Source organism: Idiotropiscis lumnitzeri, chromosome 3, assembly GCF_059441095.1.
Source record: "Idiotropiscis lumnitzeri isolate Australia: NSW breed Sydney's pygmy pipehorse chromosome 3, RoL_Ilum_1.0, whole genome shotgun sequence".
Classification (NCBI taxonomy): domain Eukaryota; kingdom Metazoa; phylum Chordata; class Actinopteri; order Syngnathiformes; family Syngnathidae; genus Idiotropiscis; species Idiotropiscis lumnitzeri.
Genome location: NC_142393.1, coordinates 23,789,233 through 23,808,975, shown reverse-complemented (window position 1 = coordinate 23,808,975; position 19,743 = coordinate 23,789,233). Strand labels below are relative to the sequence as shown.

General features: G+C 43.4%; 1 protein-coding gene across 1 annotated transcript; it reads right to left on the bottom strand.

Annotated features, from left to right (window-relative positions):
- Positions 1-358: 358 nt before the first annotated feature.
- On the bottom strand, positions 359-17,549 carry LOC148340514 (monocarboxylate transporter 1-like). The gene is made up of 5 exons (XM_088291306.1): positions 17,257-17,549; positions 9,187-9,491; positions 4,103-4,246; positions 3,225-4,022; positions 359-1,759 (listed from the first exon to the last, which is right to left on the bottom strand). The coding sequence occupies exons 2-5, from the start codon at positions 9,401-9,403 to the stop codon at positions 1,479-1,481; spliced, it is 1,440 nt and encodes a 479-aa protein (XP_088147432.1). The 5' UTR covers positions 9,404-9,491; positions 17,257-17,549; the 3' UTR covers positions 359-1,478.
- Between the last annotated feature and the right edge of the window lie 2,194 nt (positions 17,550-19,743).

The following is a 19,743-nucleotide window of genomic DNA, read 5'->3' as shown; positions in this document are numbered from 1 at the left end:
CGAGAGACGTTTTATTTAAAAAAATAAATGTCCCGTCCTCCCCAAAGAATGTGAAACTGAAAAGCTAAAAATACAAAACTAAACTTTTTTTGTTCCCATCAAAGTGCATCTCTTCATTGTGAAAGGCTTCAAGTTTTAGTGTTTTGATCCTGGAGGGCAGTGTTAAAAATGGTATCGAAAATATGCGCCATTAAATGGGACCGTCAGAACAAATGGACAGACAAATGTTTATCCACCAGAGGGTGATGTTGGACCACAAGAAGCATTAATGCAGTGACTCCCAACAACTGACGTCAATGACATTAACTTCTCCAATTTCACTTGATTCGTCGGAAGATTAAATTTTGACCCTAAATAATTATTTCTTTTAAATCGATCTATGGCTGTAGCACTGCGATAAAATACTCTTCCATTAGATGGCAGAAGGTATGATTAACGGGTATGATCCACCTGTTGTTCAAATAGCTTTGTGTCAAATTAAACTGGCCCACATTTCAAACTATGACGAAATTACATTTCTTTGATTATTTCTGTTTGCTTTTGTTCCATGTGCTTTTCTTACTTGTCAAATATGTACCTTGTAAAGGTTGGGAAACTGAACCACCGCCCACTGCAGACAAAAAAAGGAATTGAAATATTGAGCGTAACACAAGGAGATCAGGAAAAAGGATCAAAGCTATCATTCACAAATATGTGCTTAATACTAGGGAATAAATGATAAATGATATATTTAGGATCTGCTTGAGGGGAAATTCCTTCTCTTGCTGGTTTTGGTGTTTGCTAATCAGAATTCAAGATGTTATTGGCACATTTCATCACCATCATTTACTGTTTGGATACAAACAGCCCTGTCCTAAGCTTAAAAAAATAGACGACAGATAGCGACTTCTGCTGCTGGTAAAACAAACTGTGACGCATTTGACACATTCTGTAGTGAAATGTAAAAACCACCACACTCACACATTACTCTCTCTCGCACAGGCACGTACACACTCACACTCCTAATCAGATTTTTCGTATACTTTGAGCTCAAATATTTGTTCATGGCTGTGTGTGGGGGTGTGTGTGCGTGTGCGTGTGTGTGTGTGTGCTTCACAACTTTCAAGTACTGACGTCTGCCGGAGAAACACGACTCCATTAAGACCTGCGTGTGTTTGTGTGTGTGCATGAGTGTGTGTGTGGCAGCTCATCTTGTTGGATAGAAGCTCACAAAAATTCTCACAAGCACTCTCACACACACTCGGGTGGCGAATTATGACAGCTGGAGACCCTGAGAGTAACATCCTCCACAGAGTAATTGAAAAGCCTACCGTCATGAATGTGTGTGCGCTCCTCTGCAACTTGTGTTTTTCACCGGCACGTCAATAACACACAAGAAATAAAAACAGATGTGAGTGCGGTGCAAGTCCATAACATAAAAGTGTGTGTTTGTGCTGTCGTGTGCCGTGCATGTTTGTCTTGCAGAGTCTGTTGCGCTCCTACACCGTGTTCTCGTCCATCTTGGAATCCTCCTCCACTTTGACGGCATCGGGCGTGGGGGCACCCTCTTCGTCTGCGTGGGCCTCGGAGGGCGCGGCAGGGTCCAGCATGGCGGCGCGCTCCTCCTTGGGCTCACTTTTCTCCTCGTCCTTCTTCTCTCGCGCCAACATTTTGTAGTTGATGCCCATCCCCACGAAGAGGAAGAGGCTGGCCACAATGAGGATGATGCCAGACGAGATGTACGTGTAGTCGTAGTGCTGGTAGTAGTTGTAGAAGCTCCCTGCAAGAGGAAACATGAGCATATCAGCAACAAACTGGGGGTCCTTAGACCACCTCCGGGTGGCAGAAGTGATAGATGACTGCTGCCTTGAATTGAAAATCACGAGAAAGTCAAATTGGGGTTGGTATTGAGCTGCCAGATATTTGCCAAAAGAGCTCCCGGTAGTTTAAAAAAAAAAGATTTCGATAAAGAAACAATTCTAAAGCAGAAATTGTGAGCGAGAAGAGAAAAAAAATCAAAGATGCAATCATGGGTTCACCAACTTGACGTTGTATATTGTAGTATATGTGACTTTGAATATGTGTGATTTCAAAAGGCAGGGCCTGGCCTGTTGAGTAATCTGGGAGTCTGGGAATGAGACTGTAAAATTAGTCAACAATTGGGCTGTTCCTCAAAAAGGAGAGAGTCATGCATCTGAGGGAACGAGTTTCCCATAACCGCCTGTGTCTGTCTTATTGAGCCATTTCTTTACGCACAAGATATCGGCGTTGTGCTGCGGTATTGAAGCCAAATGATTGCATCTTGTGTCCAGGTTGCAAAAACATCACGGATTAGCAATTTAAATGTGGAAGTGGAGCGCAATTTTTCATCAATGCAACTTGGCGGGCACATTGGACCACGGACATCCAAACCAGATGTAAGACAAAAATTTTAAATATGAACAAAATACATCTATAACTACAAGATATGTGTGCTTAATCTGTTTCATTTGAATAATATATTTTCCATGGATGCATTGAAGTGGAATAGATTAATGATGGAAGAGTCCATCTCATCTCTCCTTTGTGCTGCCAAAGCGTGTGGCTTATCCATGAAAATCAATTCTACACGATGTTGACGGTTTTGTTACAGCTCCCGCTGTTTTGAAATGCGCTATATAAATAAAATTGTATTGTACTGTAGAAGCATCCTACCCAAATAGTGTTTGAAGAAATCAACTAAATAACCACATAATCCAACGGCAATCCCAATTTGCATAATAATGTCCTCTCAACGATGGTACAAAACTGCTGAACAAGAAACCACTCATAAGTGCAATAATTCAGTTTGTACATTTTGTTTTTTCAGAAATCAACTCACTCAAAATGTTTACATTATTGAGGTACTATGTTTGTCCGGCATAACATTTCAAAGCCGTAATCAATTATTAGGCCTACTCACATTGGGCAGTGTAAGTCCTGGCCCGAGTGCAACTAGGATTGTCTGCCATCTAGTGGTGAAGGATGAGATTACAACCTAAAACCACAGTTGACCTCCACATATTTGAATTTCGGGACCTGCAGGGTTGAGGATTTGTTTTCTTTTTTGCGAGTTTTTAATCCATTTTCCCCTTTCTTTGGTGGAAAACGTACAGTATATTGAATGTGGTTTTAAAATAATTTGGGGGTTTTATAAAGTAAAGAATGAAAGTAAAGGCGACTAACAAATCATTTGAAAGACAAAGCGGAGTGCCGGCGATTCGTACCTGTCAGCGGTGGGCCGAGCAGCACGGGGCCGCACTCCACGATGGTAACAAGGCCCACGGCGGAGGAGAACCTCTGCGCCCCCACCAGATCCATCAGAGTTTCGAAGAGCACAGAGCTGAGCCAGCCGAAGGCAAAGCCGAAAAATATGGCGTACACGACGAAGCCCGTGTAGTCACTGGACAGCGGCGCCAAGACGTGACACACTCCGTTGTAGAGGACGGCTCCGGCGAAGAAGTACTGCACCCGGGGTCGGACCCACTTGGTGTTGGCCAGCAGGCCCATGGAAGGCCGAGCGAACATGTCCACGAAGGCCAAGATGGACAGGAGGAGGGCCGCTTTTTCCTTGCTGATGTCTTTGCTCTTGGCGAAATTGGAGAGGAAGACGAGTGGTGCGAAGAGGCCGAAGAACATGATGACATTTCCCAACAGGTAGAGCAGGAAGCCGCGGTGCTTGAACAGTGTCAGGTCTATGAAGGAGTTGATCGTCTGCAGCACCGTCTTCTTGGGCTGCGCCTCGCCTTCAGCCTTGGCCTCGTGCGGCTTGTTGGGCGCCGGCGGGGGCCCGATGGGCCGCATAAGTGAGCCGGCCACGCAGCAGTTGAGCAAAAGCCCCCCCAGGATGAGAAAGCTGCCCCTCCAGCCGAATTGGTCGTACAGCCACGAGTTAAGCGGCGCCAGCGTGGACAGGAAGACGGGACTGCCGGCCATGGCGATGCCATTGGCGATGGGTCGCCGCTTGTAGAAGTACTTGCCGATCATGGTGAGGGCCGGGTTCAGGTTAAACGCCAGCCCCAATCCTGGACAAGAGTTTCAAACTTTGAATGAAGCCATTGCCTTTGAGAGGAGCGGAATGAGCCGCCTGGCAATGAGCGCTCACCTCCCACCACGCCGATGAAGAAGTAGAGCTGCGCCACTGTGTTGCAGAAGGAGGCGGCGACCAGTCCTGACCCTGCCAGACAGCCACCCAGAAAGATGATTGGTCGGCTGCCGAACCTGTTCACCATGATGCTGCTGATTGGACCTAAGGACATGGAGAGAGAAGCTCACGACAACGTTTCTCATTTGCTTGTGTGAAGCACATTGAGTTGCCTTGTGTATGAAACGTGCAATCAATAAAGCTGCCGTGCCTTAAATTCAAATCAAGTGAAACCATACTCAAACTGTTGCACTTCAAAAAGAGTGACGTAGGCCCAAGTGTTCTTCAAATAATGAGGCCGAAGCTTTATTCCAAAAAGGTAAAGTCAATTATATTGTTAGCCACTGAAACTAAATTCAGCATTTGAATATTAACATGGGAACATAAAAAAAAAAATAATACATCAATAACGATTGAATAAAAATGTATTGCACAGACATGCAAGTTAAATGAAAAATATATCCAAATACAAAGTGCTGGAAAAGGTTAATTTGCAGACCACACTTTGAGAGTCACTGTTACACGTTTGAAAGTAATTGGGGAAAACATTTTAAAAGTCTATGCCAGAGACACTGAGGAAATACAGCATTTAATTCTTTTACACCATTTCTTTTTCCCTGATTTTTTTGCCTGTGGCTAAAATGCCCACAGCATTCAAAAAATATTGCGAACATTTGTAGCAAAAAAACATCAACAAGAGCATTCACTAATCACCAATAGATGGCGCTGTGCTATCAAAAATGAAAAAAGACAACTTGCGTGACGTCACTTCACGGCTTGCATTGACAACCAGAGAGTCCAAGGAGATGGTGACCTCTAAGGTCATTAACCTTTTGTCTTGACCCATTCTATTTGCAATGGAAGGCTGCTCATTCGATTACGACAGCAGAGCATCGAGAGGAGGAGGTAGAGGCGGCGGAGAGACAAATCAGCCGTCGCGTCTCTCTTGCGTGCCAAACCGGCTATGAATGGACTCTCACATGGAGTCGCAGCAAACGGCCCCGCCGCCTCAGAATACAAAGTACAAGAGCTGCCGGCTTGTACACACTGCACAGTCGAGGCAAGGCAAGGCAGTTTTATTTATTTAGTAAATTTCATACACAAGGCAATTCAATAGCTTTATGCAACTAAAAGCAGAGCACCTAAATTCATTTCCATATGAACAAAACCTTCAAAGGCACAGACAAGAGAACATAAGTAGCTAACTCAGAATTATTGCAGAGTGAAGCAAACCAAAGATATGAAAATGATCCACTAAAAAAGGAACATGCGCACATGAAAATAAAGCTTTTTTTCAAATACATTCCGGCACACGAACAGAAACAGCACACATGATAACGATGCATTGACACCTGGTCTCTCTATTCAAATAGTACACGAAGATTTACAGCGCCTCAAAAACATGTCCAAATCCACACCCAACTCCCTTAAAGAGAAAAAAAGTTAACTCCCAAAGCCCCCGTGTGAAATCAAAGCCAAGTTAAATTCCACTGGCTACACCGCCAGATTTATTGAATGGAGAAATTACTTAAACAGTCAGACAAAGGGAAATACGCGCAAAGCAATCTAAAAATAAAAAGAAGAAAGAAACAGTTTACTATCACAAGCCAAAGAAATTCCATCATAGCCCATCGTCCTTTTTGAAATTTTCTTGGTTATAGTGTGATAAAAACTTTGGAAATAACAAATTGGAAAAATTACCTATCTATGTATTTCCTAATTAATGAATGATATTCATTTATATGAAGACGCCGATCATGTTAATTATTCCTCACAATAATTCAGAAAAATATAATGCACTATAAATCTCGGCCAGTGTCGACATTTTCAAATGATGACTTCTAGAACGCTCCTAGGCAGTTACAATGTCCCATCACTGGTGAGCTGGCACCATGTTGGTGATCTCTGATTTAAAGTCTTCAGCGACGCAAACTTGTTTTTGGAAACGTGGGGGAAAATCAGAGTAGCAATCGAAACTGGCAGCCCAGATTGGAACCCCCAAACTTTGAATTGCAGAATCCAGTGCTTCAAAAACCAGGACGTCCAGGTCAAGCAGTCACGCATTCTCCCTGCTTTCTCAGAACTTCCAGGGGAATGCTAGTTGCTAATCTAACTTGTTGAAATTTTATGACCAATGAAGTGAAACTGGATGGCTTCCGGGCGGCACACAAGCTGATAGGTTCACACACTGTCAAATGAAATTCTCTCACGCTATTTCCCACCCTTTGTTCGCCGGACTTTGACCGGTTTTCGCAGGGGAAAAGAAAATATCTGAACACGTCAACATCCATTTCCAGGTGTTTTACAGATGTCAAGTTTGTGACACTTCTGATTTTATTGCCCAGTGGGTGCTTGACACATTTATTTGCTTTTGGTGTACAAACATCAGAACCCTGATAGCAAAATATGGGTGAATCACGAATCGAATTTACGTTGAAACTAAACATTGAGCTTAAATTGACCAAATACAATGTCAATTCAATGCTGACTTCGAATCACAAACTTCAATGCTGACAAAATGCTGTTGAACCAACGTTGATTGGCCAACAGCCTTCAACTAAAAATAAATAAATAAATAAATAAATAAAAATCAACCTTCTGAACTCGAATTCAACATTGATTTAACATCTTTTGCTGTCTGGGAAGGCATTGTTTTACAACTTCTCATGATGCCTTGCCCAAAGGAAACAAGCAAAAAGAAACACAGCCAAGGGATCGTAAAACCACGAGCAACCACGTTCCTACCAAAATGTTTAGAATGGCCTAAATTAAAAACTTCCATCCATAAATATACCACAAGAAGATTCCCAAACAGTTTGAAATCATTTCAAACTCATCTTACAACAATATACTCCAAAAATATAGATAACCTGATGTAAAAAAAAGAAAAAAAAACAAGTATGCGACTACATGCACATGCTATGAAGACTCGCCGCAATTTCCAACAACCCAGGCTAAACTTAGTTACTCCACTTCAACTTACTTCATTGACACTAATTACTATTTACTTTGATTTCAAACTCACCCTTAAAACCCTTTTAGAAATGTGGCTTTCATTCTCAAAAAGCTCAATAGAAGTGTGCATATGTGTCTGCTTGTCAAAAAAAAAAAAAAATCTAAAAATAGAAATTGTCAAGCAATAACGAGACTCCTGTTGTTTGTTAGCGTAAGCTTTTCAATAGCCACTCAACGCAGCAAAAACACACGCCTTACTTCAAATAACAACCCAGGCTGAACTTCGCCACTCCCCCATCAAACAAAAACCTTAAAACAGTCAAGACATTCTGTATCGCTTCAACATACTTCCTTGACAGTTGACACCAATTACACCAGTTCAATTAGCTAGCGCTTGGCCAAATCTTGTGGCGTCATTTTTGAAAGAGCAATGAAATGAGCAGAAGAGTGGCAAATCGTATTTTCTTCTAAATCAAATAGCTTAGGATAGGTTCAACAGAAGAAATAAACACAAGTAGGTGACTTTGAAAACTGCAAATAGGCAAGAGATGACTGTTCCACTCGAAGCGTCTCCCTTCAGCTGCTGGAAGCTAAGAGCAGCACAATTTTCAAGTTGAGAATGCTACACTGGGTGAGGAGTCTTGTACAAACTCAGAATGAGCAGACACGAAGCTTCCGCTGCAACAAGAACGATACGGACGCACACAGTAACGAATGAGCGCTGACACTCGTTGTTGCTATCTGGCAAAATACAAAGAGGCCAGTGAGGAGCGTTCTCAGAGGGGTTATATAAACAACAGCAATTCCTCCCCCTGCCTCCCTCCAGCCATCACTTGACCATTTTCTCACCGGCATCATTTGGGAAACTGAGTAAACTACTTTGACGCCTTTTGTATCACAAGGTTTCTTTCAAAATCGAAGTCATTCCTCCAAGGATGCACCTCAGTGGGAACCATAAAGTACGTATGAAAACTGAGCCAAGAAAAAGGCTGATAAGAAGAGACTGCGCACATTCTGTATTTACTCTGGCTTAGCTTCGCTTAACACCCGCAGCCAAAAGCCCGGCATTTCCCGCAACCCACAAGATGTGAAATACAAGTCGGCGGTCAGCACTCCCACTCAATGGCCACTAACAAACGGCCTTTGTCTGCGAACAAAATCCTGAAATTCGAGAGGCTACAATCTTTGGAATATGACTCCGAGGTTCAAGTAATAAATGACACACTGCCAATACCATGCAACCGTCGAAGGAAGGCGTCGCCCCATCAGAATTGAACACAAATTCAATGTGGCCCACGAGAACAGACTGAATTGTGAAAGTAGGAAGAGGAGGGAAAGAAAATGGAAGAGGAAGAAGAAAAAAAACAAAAAACAAGTGCTTCAACATCTGGCTCCTGTTATTTCCTTCTCCTATTCTTTCCTTAGAGGTCCCTAAAGTTTCCACGTCCTGATTCTTGAACAAAAACACATGCAAAGTCTTTGGATGCTGAAGAGGTTCATGCAAAGAACAGACGTGACCATGCAGCTTGCGCACATTATATATGAAGGGAGAGATTGCCATCGACTGTATAACGGGATCTAAACCAGAACAACGTTCATAAAAAAGGGCCATTGTAGCATGCAAGAAACACAAAGTTGATCCATTTCTGCCTATGGCCAAAGAAATATTATTTGAGACGACCGGTTTTGACACTATTCAAAACCAAGGTTGGGAAAAGGTGTGGAAATCTTTGTCAGTAATGAGAAGTGCGGCTTGTTATTTCCATAGATGCAAAAAGATGGCTAATAGGAAAGTAGTACTTGGAGTCAATGATTTATGCTTAATGGATGCATCTTGACAATGGCGAGGAGTTAAGTTTAGCCTGGGTTGTGAGGGGATGTTATGGAGAGTCTTCACCCACGTGATTGATTTTGCTCTGCTGAGTGGCTGTTCAAAAAGTCAAGCTAACATACGGTGGCATTCGGTCTCGTTATTGCCTGACAACTGCAACACACACAAGCGCGCACTTGCATCGATTTTTTCTTTTTTAAATCAAATCTTTTGTGAGTCATTCATTTGACGGGTAACATTTTAAACATCTGTCACGTACCTCCTGCATACATGACAGCCAACATGATGGAGGAGATCCAGGACACTTGGCTGGGCGTGGCATCGAAGATCACCTCAATGTCTTTGAAGAAGACGGTTATGGATTTGGGGAAGGCGTAAGAGAAGCCGATGGAGATGAACGCCCCCACGACCACGGCCCAGCCCCAGCCCCCCTCGGGAGGGGTGTATCCGGCGGGGCCCCCCACTGGAGGAGGCATGTTGTCTGCTCAGGGAGAAGACGGCGCTAGACGGATGAACGTTGAAGGAGGAGAGGAGGAAAGAAGGAATCTGGACCGGAAGCAGCACCTGTGGAGCGGTAGAGCAAAGTTACACTCAACATGGTTGATGTCGGCCCGTCAGATGTTTCCCACTTTTGAACATTTTCTGAGTAAATGGAAAACACACACAAGAGGGAAGTTCACCAAGGACAAAACCATTTAAAATATTAAACGCTTTTAAATTAGATTGTATGCAGGTGAACAATAAAACACAACTTTATTTGTATAGCGCACGTCAACGATGCATGGTTTTTATGCCAGGATGCGCTAAAAACATTTTGGCCGAAAACGACCCAAAAGTGCACATTCACCAAAACAACATGAGTTGGGTGAGGTGAGAAAAATATGGGGTGGGGTTGTCACCGTTGCCGTCCGTGGTGCACCGCGGCCCGCTGAACTGAGTAGTGGTGGGTGGCGAGGAAACAAACCCCAAATTCCCAGCCGTCGGGGACTGCCTCTCCGGAGGATTTTTTTTTTTTTTAGGTTTTTAACCCTATTACAATGTCATCCAGTGTTTCTATTTATGACCTTGTTTGCCACACTTTCGGTTCTCGTTTTGGTCCAGAATTGGAACACCAGTTATGTCAAGCACTTCCTTATCAACACAGAGCAGACTTTGATAACGTGGACGCATTTATTCCACATTAATTAGGAAAACCCCCTGAGATGCATCTTCTCCTTCTCGAGGCGGTTCTAAATGGGTACAATCATGACGTTGATATTCCGTATCACAAAAAAGCCATAAAAAGAAAAGTAGAATGCCTGGAAAGCCTGCGGCTTCAAATTAGCTGCCCTATTGTGGCCACGCAAGGCGAAGGCTGTATCACAGCATGCGGTGGTAGTTTGGCCAGCTTCACACCTGAGACAGAAGACTCCTCTTGTGCTGACGGGGTTTTGTGATTTAGAGAAAGCTTATACATTCTCAAACGTGACTTCCAATCCACTGCCTGCAGTTTGATAGGCTGCTCGAAGCGACTGAAAAAGTGACAGCCAACGCTGACTTTGACAAAAAAAAAAAAAGCTCCTATGTTGAATACATGGTACACACTTAAAGCTATTTTTGGTTGTCTTTCTCATTCACAACAATTGCAACACATTCCATGCTCAACATGAGCAGCGACACTTGCTCTTCCTTACTTGGAAAACACTCATGTTCAGACTCTCGTAGTAATTAATTAACAAGCACGCCAGTGCTGTCCTCGGGGTGTTTAGTCTAGATCAAGTTGTCAACAACCAGACTTGAGCAATCATTACACTGACACAAAAGTTTCCCTAACTGGATTCTTGACATGTTTTCCATACAGCATACAAACGAATAAGTACTGTTTACTTACGGTCAAATTAAAAATGAAGATTTTGTCCCCGTATTCTATTCGCAGCCACAGCTGGACCCCAGCCCGGAAAAACAAAATGTGTTCGTTGCATCAGGAAAGGCACAAGGGCAGGTAAAGACTGTGCCAAACAAATCACAAGATTGACTCATTGTTGCGATGGCACAAAAGTTACTACTTTCCATTCTACAAATCAATCTGATTGGTTCCCATGCAGTTGCAACAGCAACTCAACTTGGCAGCTCAAAGCGCTGCTCTTCACTTCCCCAACAAAGATAACATCCGGTTATTTTTGCACCATTCCATGAGATATGGTTGACATGGTTGCAGGCAGCTCCAGATGGTCTACAGGACACTCGGGAAAAGGCACCATGCAACATTAGACGTCCAGAGAGGCTCGTATCTTCTCCGCAATCAAGGAAAGCTCTGACCATAAGACACCTGTGGCGCATCGATGGCTCATTAGAGGAGGCCAGGGCTCAAGAGACGAGAGATGAAAACATTCAACGATTCCTCAACAGTAGTGAAGCCTGATAGTGCCAAGTTGTGGAAGTTCTAGGCTTCGCACTGTCTTGACCCGCATTCAAATTGCGGCAAAAACCAAAAGAAGAAAAGAACAGCACTCGAACCACATCATGTTAATAAAAATCCAGCCATAGAAACAGCATGTACGTCCCATACGAAGCCAGAAAGACTTTTAGTTGACTTTGAGAGACCTCATAAATTGCCTCACTGGTGTCATTAAGATTAGCGCACACACACACACCCCTACTCGTCTTTGCCAATTGTGAGGACACACACACACACACACACACACACACACCCCCACACACATTTTCCCTGATTTGCCCCTCCCGACAGAACCTCACAAACTCATCAGTTATGCATACTCCCACACGCCTGTGCCAACGTGTATATCACCTGTTCCATCGCCACGGCCAAATGACGCTTGCGCATCCCAACAAGTCATTAAAAGTTTGCCAACAAGTGTCAAAGAGGAAACGTCCATCTCCGATCAAAGACAAGTAGGAATATGCAAATACGGCCTGGGGAGCAAGCGCGGGCCACGTTTCCTGTTCTTCCGAGGAATGTGATGACTGCGTGAGTAACACGGCGGAGGCTGAACCGCTTTTATTTCTACCTGCAGTCTCTCAGAACGAGGCGCGACGCGACAAAACACAATAACAGGTTACCATGCTGGCTTTGGAACTGGCAGGAAACCGGCCAAACCAGTCTGTAAAACACAATTTGGCAATATGTGCCATGAGCGCCACACCAATACTCATGCTATCCTAACATTGCTTAACAACTCTCTGTTCCTTTGTGTCACACCCTAAAGGTTTTTTTTTTGCGATTGCTTCTTGCTGTAAAACCAGAGTGGCTGAAACAACAGTAATATATGTTTGCAAAATTCTGTGAATTTTCCAAGTTGGAAACTTTCTATGGGAATAAAGCAGGTACTTAGAAAACTGAAGGTTACCGGCAGGTGTGACAATTTCTATTTGCTAACGCGTGAACTGCGACCTGTTAGACGGGTACATGAGAGGCGGGAAGAGCACGGGAATGAGGAGGTGTTGCACTTTTGATGGCCAATTAGCAGCAGGTGCGCATAAGCAAATGAATGTCCCCACCGCAAATTGTTTGCTTCTGAGAAGGACACAACAAATGCTCCGTTTATTTTGTTGTCACTGTTAGTTTGCACCATATTACGCTCCGAAGTTGACATTTGATAAAACGCTATCAGTTAGCTCTTAATAGGGAACATGAATACAATGAGGGAAAACATATTTGAACATGATCCTGATTGAAACAAAAAGTTTGAGGGAAGACGATGAAACCTTTTTATTTGCATTTGGAATTTTTTGGGGATGGAGTGTTGCCCTTCATTTTTGCTTGGGGTTGGGAGGCATGAATAATATTTAATTCAACATTCATGTTTTGGTTCTTCATTAAAATGATTGATTATTGAAACATGTTTTTAAACTTGATAATGTACTTCATATTAATATACTTAGATATTAATCTGTTGGAAATGTCATGCTTTTTAATTGTCTAATTTTGCATGGCGATCTTATGATAAAAAAACTATCTGCTTATTATTTCCCAAAGTCCCCAGTTCAGTTTCCCATACAACTTTAATGGCGAATTTGCACCAATTTACGAGGTTAACGGGTACTACAGCAAATGAAAGAATACGCGTGAAATTACTGCATCCTTGAGAGGAACCAACTCAAGGAGGGAAGTTGCGACTAAACTCAACTGAGAAAACAGGAAGGTCATTAAATACGGCTGCTCACAATCTGCCACAGGAAGTGACTGGTGAAACCGTTGGCGAGCTGTCGTGAACCTAGCAGAGACACCTTTCCAGGCACCTTCTGCTCATTCCTTGGTCAGGTTACACGCATGCACAGGTTCATAAGAATTTAGGACCAAATGTAATCAAACTTCGCACCTGCAAAAATTGGTGCAAACTTAATTGATCAGGAAACAGATGCAGAAGCTGATCAACAAAGCGGGCATAACCAAGCTCGTGTTTGCTAGTCGGGCAAAATGGCCACAGAGTTGATTTTGCATGTTTAGATAAAAGTAGCTCAAGTCAGCACGTAATGCGATTAATAAAAAAATCGATTTTTTCCACTGATGAAAATCTTTTAAATATAATATAAGTAGCATGAAATTTTGACAATGAAGTGATGCAATTTTGAAGCTTGTGAATGATCGAAGGGCTGACTCTTTGACAGTCACAAGAAGGAGTCATGCCATATTACCTACGACAAATCAATTCATTTTCTTGATCCCAAGCCTGAGTCATTCGTGCATACTCTGGCAAGAGATGCCAGCCTCTCACAGAGCCATTTTTAGGGTGTCCTGTCCCAGGTTTTAATCGCAACAATACATCCTACTCTCTCAGATTTGAGATGAGTTCAATAAAAATAATTAAAAAACAAAAAGAAAACAACACTCGGCCGTTCTTGCTTTCCCCAAATGATCAGAGCAACAGCTTTATTCTCTATAACTCAGTCATGCTTGTTTTCCTCTTCTACTAAACATGTCCGTCAATACACGATCAGCAATGGCCATGACCTGGAAAATCATTTGTGCCAGTGGTGGTAGGGGGCGGATGCTAACTTCCCAACTTGAAGGCCGTCAATCATAGATGACCCGTCAAGGGGAAGTCAACCCCAAAGAATTATTAACAAGAATATGCTCGCCCCACTAGTCAAAACGGCATTCCGATTAATATTGCATTGATGGAATATGAGTTAAACAGTCAAATCCACCCATTTTGCTTCTTGTTGTCAACTGAAAATGACATCACAGTTGCTCAGGGCTCAGATAACAACCAATCATGACTCAGCTTTAGAAGACAGGTGCATTCCTGTTTATCTAACCGATTATGCACTTTGTTTACAGTAGCAGGTGTGTTGCGCATGATGTACTAAGGTTACGATCTTTCCAAGATCTCAAATATCAGGAGACAAATTCACTCAGTTCACACATTCCTCGTGCTATTGGCAACGGATTTAAAAGTGGCGGAGACGATTGTATTGAAAAGAAGGCTTTGCACTTACTTCAACGTGCAAAATAAGATTAAGGTGATAGAACAGCAAGTGTTAGCGTGTATCGCGTGAATCTGGATAGGAGTGAAGGGCATCAAGTTGGGGAAACTTCATTTTCGGGTGCACTTTTCACGCCACTGTTGAGCACTGACTATGTGGGATCGTAGTAAATCAGGCTCATAGAATACGCCATCTTATTTGAGACAGTTCAAACCACATGTGCTAAAATTGTCTGGGCTGTAGGCGCAGGAATATGAAACTTATGAGCAACTTTTACAAGCACGTAGAACTCCGTGAAATCCCTGAGCTGTGCTGGAGCTCGCTCAGAGATCCGTTCCATTTGGCCTCAAGCAACACAAGCGGATGGGCAAGAATAACAGAAAATAATGCAAAGGTGCTTTGTGCTGGCTTTGAGGGCAGCATGTCAGCCTGCCTGAACCTTTCAGGCATCATCCTGGTGGAAAGCAAGGTGCTAAACTGGTTCACTGGTGTGTCTTGAAATATGGGAGAGATATCTATGATTAGTCGACCCCAATCACACACACGATCAAGAAGATAGAAAGTCTTTCATTCTGACTAGAAGTATCATTTCATTTATTGTGGGCGCTTCCAAGGTTCATTTGAAAATTAATTTGTTCCAAAGATGTCCAATTTCTGTCCGATTTGAACAACATATACAAAACCAAAGTGCTGCTCGCAGCTTCAAACTCGATGCACGATGACCACCAGTCAGAAGAACAACAAAACAGGAGTATCTCGTTCACTCATCGCTCAGTTTGAGTCGGATTAATCGCTCAAAAAGCACCGCTGATACCACTTAAGACCAATTTATGGCTAAGTGGCCGTGTAATGCTAGTCGGTTTAGCACAAGTGACCTCTTAAACATTGTGTTGATGGAGCTCCATTAATCCCAAGAGCACACACCAGTAATCCGTGGGATGGAGTTGCTCGCAGAGCGAGTGGCCCGCAGGTGCCCGCGCTGCAGTGGGTCAGCACTCACTCAGACACGACACGTTGCAACTCTGCTGGCGTGGGGACAAAAACAAAACTGCATGCACGCCAGCGTGCGTTTATGCAACACTTTTATTGGCCAGCAATAGACACACTCACACACAATCATGGCGGGAGGCTGGCCAGCCATTTTCAGGTCAAAGCAGTAAATTTCCCGTGACAGGAAGAGCACTCCACCTCCAAACACACTCATCATGTGACGCAGCAAGAAATGTCACAACAATTTTGCTGCATCAACTTCACCCGGATGTGCTTATTTGTGTATATTTTCAAATAAAACTCAGCCAATCACAGAAGTGCTTCCCAGAGTAGAAGATCAGACAAAAGGGGCCAAGGACAAATGCTGTGACATAATCAAGTTATACGGTTTTATTTTCATTTGAAGGAGTTTTTTTACCAAATTTTCCATAGGCGAGATCACACGAAAACAGCCCCCCCGCCCACACACACAAACAAAATTCAATTTCTCTGAAAATTATTTTCTAAACTCTTGGTGTGTTGTACCTCCCCCGCTTGAAAGGATTTTCCCCCCAAATGACTTATACAGGTTCTACGTTTGAAATGACTAATCTCATTTTGCATTTGAACAGGAGTGTGTAGACTTTTTCACTTGAGCAAAACAGTTAGTTAAGATTGCTTTGAGTCATGAGTCAGTTCACGAGCTCCTTGTGGTTGCACAATCATCGCCAGCATCTGAGAGGAGCATGTGATGCAAAACAACACAGGCGCACGCCAGTCCCGCAAAAGATCAACAAGCGACCAGTCGTTTTGGATGCAAACGCATGCAGTCTCTTGACACGCATCCGGAAGCAAACCTTTCGTGCAAACTGGGAGTCGGGGCCCAAGTCCATTTTAATTGGATGGATGATTGTCAGAATGAAATGCAAAAAGGATTGCATTCGCGCTCTCTCATTCATTCAGCTACAGCGGGATGTGCTTTTAGATTCCAGCGATTCTCCGCTGGTGGGCGGGCTCCTAAAAGTGGTTTGTGGCCTGCTTGGAAAACTACATATTGTATATTGTATTTGGGGTATTTTGATTGGAGATAAATATTTTGTGTCGTTGTATTATTTTGTGTCTTGTGTACAATTTGCTGTATAGTATACCTATTATAAATAAAAATCAGTTCTTAATTGCTCTACTTGCTTATGTAAACGTTAGTTAAAATGATAGATAGATAGATAGATAGATAGATACTTCTTTTTGGTATCTATGGTGACTCAAACACATCCTTGACCTGCAGTCTAAGGTCCATGTACTAGTATACTCTGGCGCTAGTGACATTACAAAATTCTTCTGGATTACCGTTAAACTTCACTATAGCTAATGCTACTGAAAAGTCGTTTTACGAGTGCACAGAATGAATTGTCTTGAAGAGAAGGACAAATGGTGAACTCCTCTGGGGACGTTATCTAAAAAAAAATTAAAATGGACGTCGAATTGCTTTCCATGTTTGGAGAACAATGTAAGGAACCCGATCAAAAGTATAAGATAAAAGTGGTGTAGACATACGACAATCACAGCGCCCTCGTCAGGCCGGCCCGACCCGGGGGGAGCGTGTCTGGCTCGTTGCCGACCCCACGGGGGTGGTCCAATGGCTGGGCCACACGCCGGCCAGATGCGCCCGAGGGAATGTGCTTGTGTGCGTGCCACGCGCGCGAGTGTACGCGTGGGAGTGTATAAGTGCGCGCGCGCGTGTACGTGCGTGTGTACGGGTCTGCCGGGGCTCCCGCAGCATCGTGGTCCATCACGCCACCACCGTGGGGGAGGCAGGGCTCGAATTAGCTTCCATCAACGTGTCGATTAAAACGCACCCGTGCGGTGTCGCTTTGTCTCGCACTGTCGCTCCAACTAACAAACGAAATAAACGAACGAACGAACGAACACCCACCTTGCGGTGCGGAATTCAGCCGGTGTCCTGCGGGCTCGGTTCGGCGCTCGTGTCACACGCAGGCTACTGACATGCAGAGGTCGGTTTAGAGGTGCTCGCGGAGCCAACTGGACATTCAGGGGCGACTGACGAGTGGATGATGAGCGGAGGGATGGGGACTCAGGATGACGACAGTACGGTCGGGCAGTGCGCATGCGCACAAGCGCGCCAACCTTCAAACTCACGGAATCTCACCGAGGAAGAAAAAAAAAAACGAAAATTACGTCAGAGGTGACTGAGGTGTCCTTTTGTGTGGGCTCTAATACCAACGGCCACTGCCCCGGTGTGTGTCCATGGCCGCTCCTACAAAATAATTAAAAAAAGGAAATAGAATTAAAAAAAAATGGGTGGGTTGCGTCAGGAGCTGGTGAGAAGAAATCACGCCGTTTGTGGCGACCCCTGATGGAACAAGCCGAATTAACAACAACTTTGTGGCTGCTTTTAGACACAATACTCATTTTATTAACTTGGCAAACAAAAATATCTTTCTTCTTTTAGTAGCATAGAGTTTTCATGACATAAATGTATTGATTCTCATTTGAAAAGGGATAGTACATATTGATTATATTGAAAAAAATAAGGTGAGGCAAAGCAAGACGTTCACTTTCAGTGCTCGTGAGCAAAACAGAGTACTAAGTGCAAAGTGTGCTCATGTGTGGACGTAAAGTGTACATTTAAACTAAGCACTCCAATCAAGAGCCTCTATGTGTGGGCAAACAAATGAGAAACAGGAAAATTTTCTTCAGCGGTTGTTAACCTTTTTAACCTGGGGGCCCAACTTTTTCTGGCTCAGGGTCCACTCAAATATTTACATCATAGTATTCCAGTATTCCATAACTACTGTGAATGAAAGTCACTTGCAACAAACCAAGACATTCAAATGAATTACATTTTCCTAGGTAATCATCATATCATATGTACTGTAAAGCGGCACATCCAATGAGAATACGCTCTACTCTTTCTTTACTTAATATAGAGAAGGTGACAACTGCCAAGGAATGATATTTAAATCAGTACGATTTATATATTTGTCATTTGTATTTTTGGTACACATCATACCTATGATGCGCCATCATGCCTGGGGCTGCGTAAGTTTACACGACTAGGCTCTTGAAGGCCGTCCACATACGGATTAAAGGAAACTCGTATTTCTCGTTCCGTCTCTCATAAAATACAATACAATACAACTTCATTTATATAGCGCATTTCAGAACCGCTGGAGCTGTAACAAAGCGCTTTCCATATGGTGACAATATAAATTGGCGAGAAATTAGCTCACACATTAAAAGTCAATAGATACCAGAAGAACAACAGAACAGCGACAGGGAGTCGAAAGCTGAAGAATAAAAATCTGTCTTGATGAGAAATTTGTTTTAAAAGTAGACAGAAAGGTGGCTTGTCTAACTTTTAATGGAAGCTCATTGAATAGGGAAGGACTGTCAACAGAAAAGGCACGAGGCTCGCTTAGCCCTCTGCATCTCCAGACCTGAGGCAGCGGGCAGTTGCGTAGGGGTGGAGAAGCTCAGAGAGGTACGCTGGGGCAAGGCCATTTAACGCTTTGAAGACAAATAAAAGTATCTTAAAACAAACTCCCAAGTGGAGCCAGTGAAGAGAGGCCAAGATTGGGGTTTTGTGCTCTGTCTTCCACGCTCCAGTTTAAAGGCGGGCAGCAGCATTCTGGACCAGTTGGAGGCGCTTGAACGAGGACTGGCTGACTCCAAAGTAAAGTGCATTACAGTAATCTCGCCAAGATGTAATGAAGGCATGAATTACTGTTTCTAAGTATTGCTAAGGAAGAACGGGCTTCACTTTAGCCACCTGCCGAAGATGAAAGATGCCGGATCGAACAGCAGCACTGATTTGCCGATCTAATTAAAAATCACTGTCCAGTTTAAAACCCAAGTTTGAGACTCTTGGCTTTAGATAAGATGTCAGGGGGCCGAAGTCAACAGGGTTGAAAGTAGACGGGCCCCTGGAACCCAACACCATTACTTTTGTCTTTCTTTTCGAACCGAGGGGCAGAAATCGCAAGGCCCATAAAGAAACAGCCATTCACACTCATATTTGCTCCTATGGACAATTTTGAGTTGTTATTGAAGCTAATGTCTAATGTTTTTGGAATGTGGGCGGAGTCTTGATTGTCAAGTCAATTTCCCATAGACGCTTGTTTGTCCACGTATGGTGTGTGATTGTCTGGCGACCGGTTCACGGTGCACCCCGGTTCTCACCCATAGTCAGCTGGGATAGGCTTCAGTACGTCACTAATGAGGACAAGCACTTTTCGAAAAGCAAACAGATGATCTTGAGGACAAGAAAAGAAAAAGCCCAATTAGAGTAAAAGTCATGACTCGATGTGCGTCACTTAAGTGAGAGTCATGATGTCATGTTGTATTTGCATCAAAAAATGCTTTTTAGAAGTATGAATTCAACTCTTGTAATTAAGTATAA

Bases quoted from the DNA above. Each gene is read 5' to 3' on its own strand.
- LOC148340514 (XM_088291306.1), bottom strand. From the start codon at position 9,403: ATGCCTCCTCCAGTGGGGGGCCCCGCCGGATACACCCCTCCCGAGGGG. The intron at 4,247-9,186 runs GTACGTGACAGA...CCATGTCCTTAG, and splicing joins GGCTGTCATGTATGCAGGAG to GTCCAATCAGCAGCATCATG. The intron at 1,760-3,224 runs GTACGAATCGCC...TTCCTCTTGCAG, and splicing joins GCTCGGCCCACCGCTGACAG to GGAGCTTCTACAACTACTAC.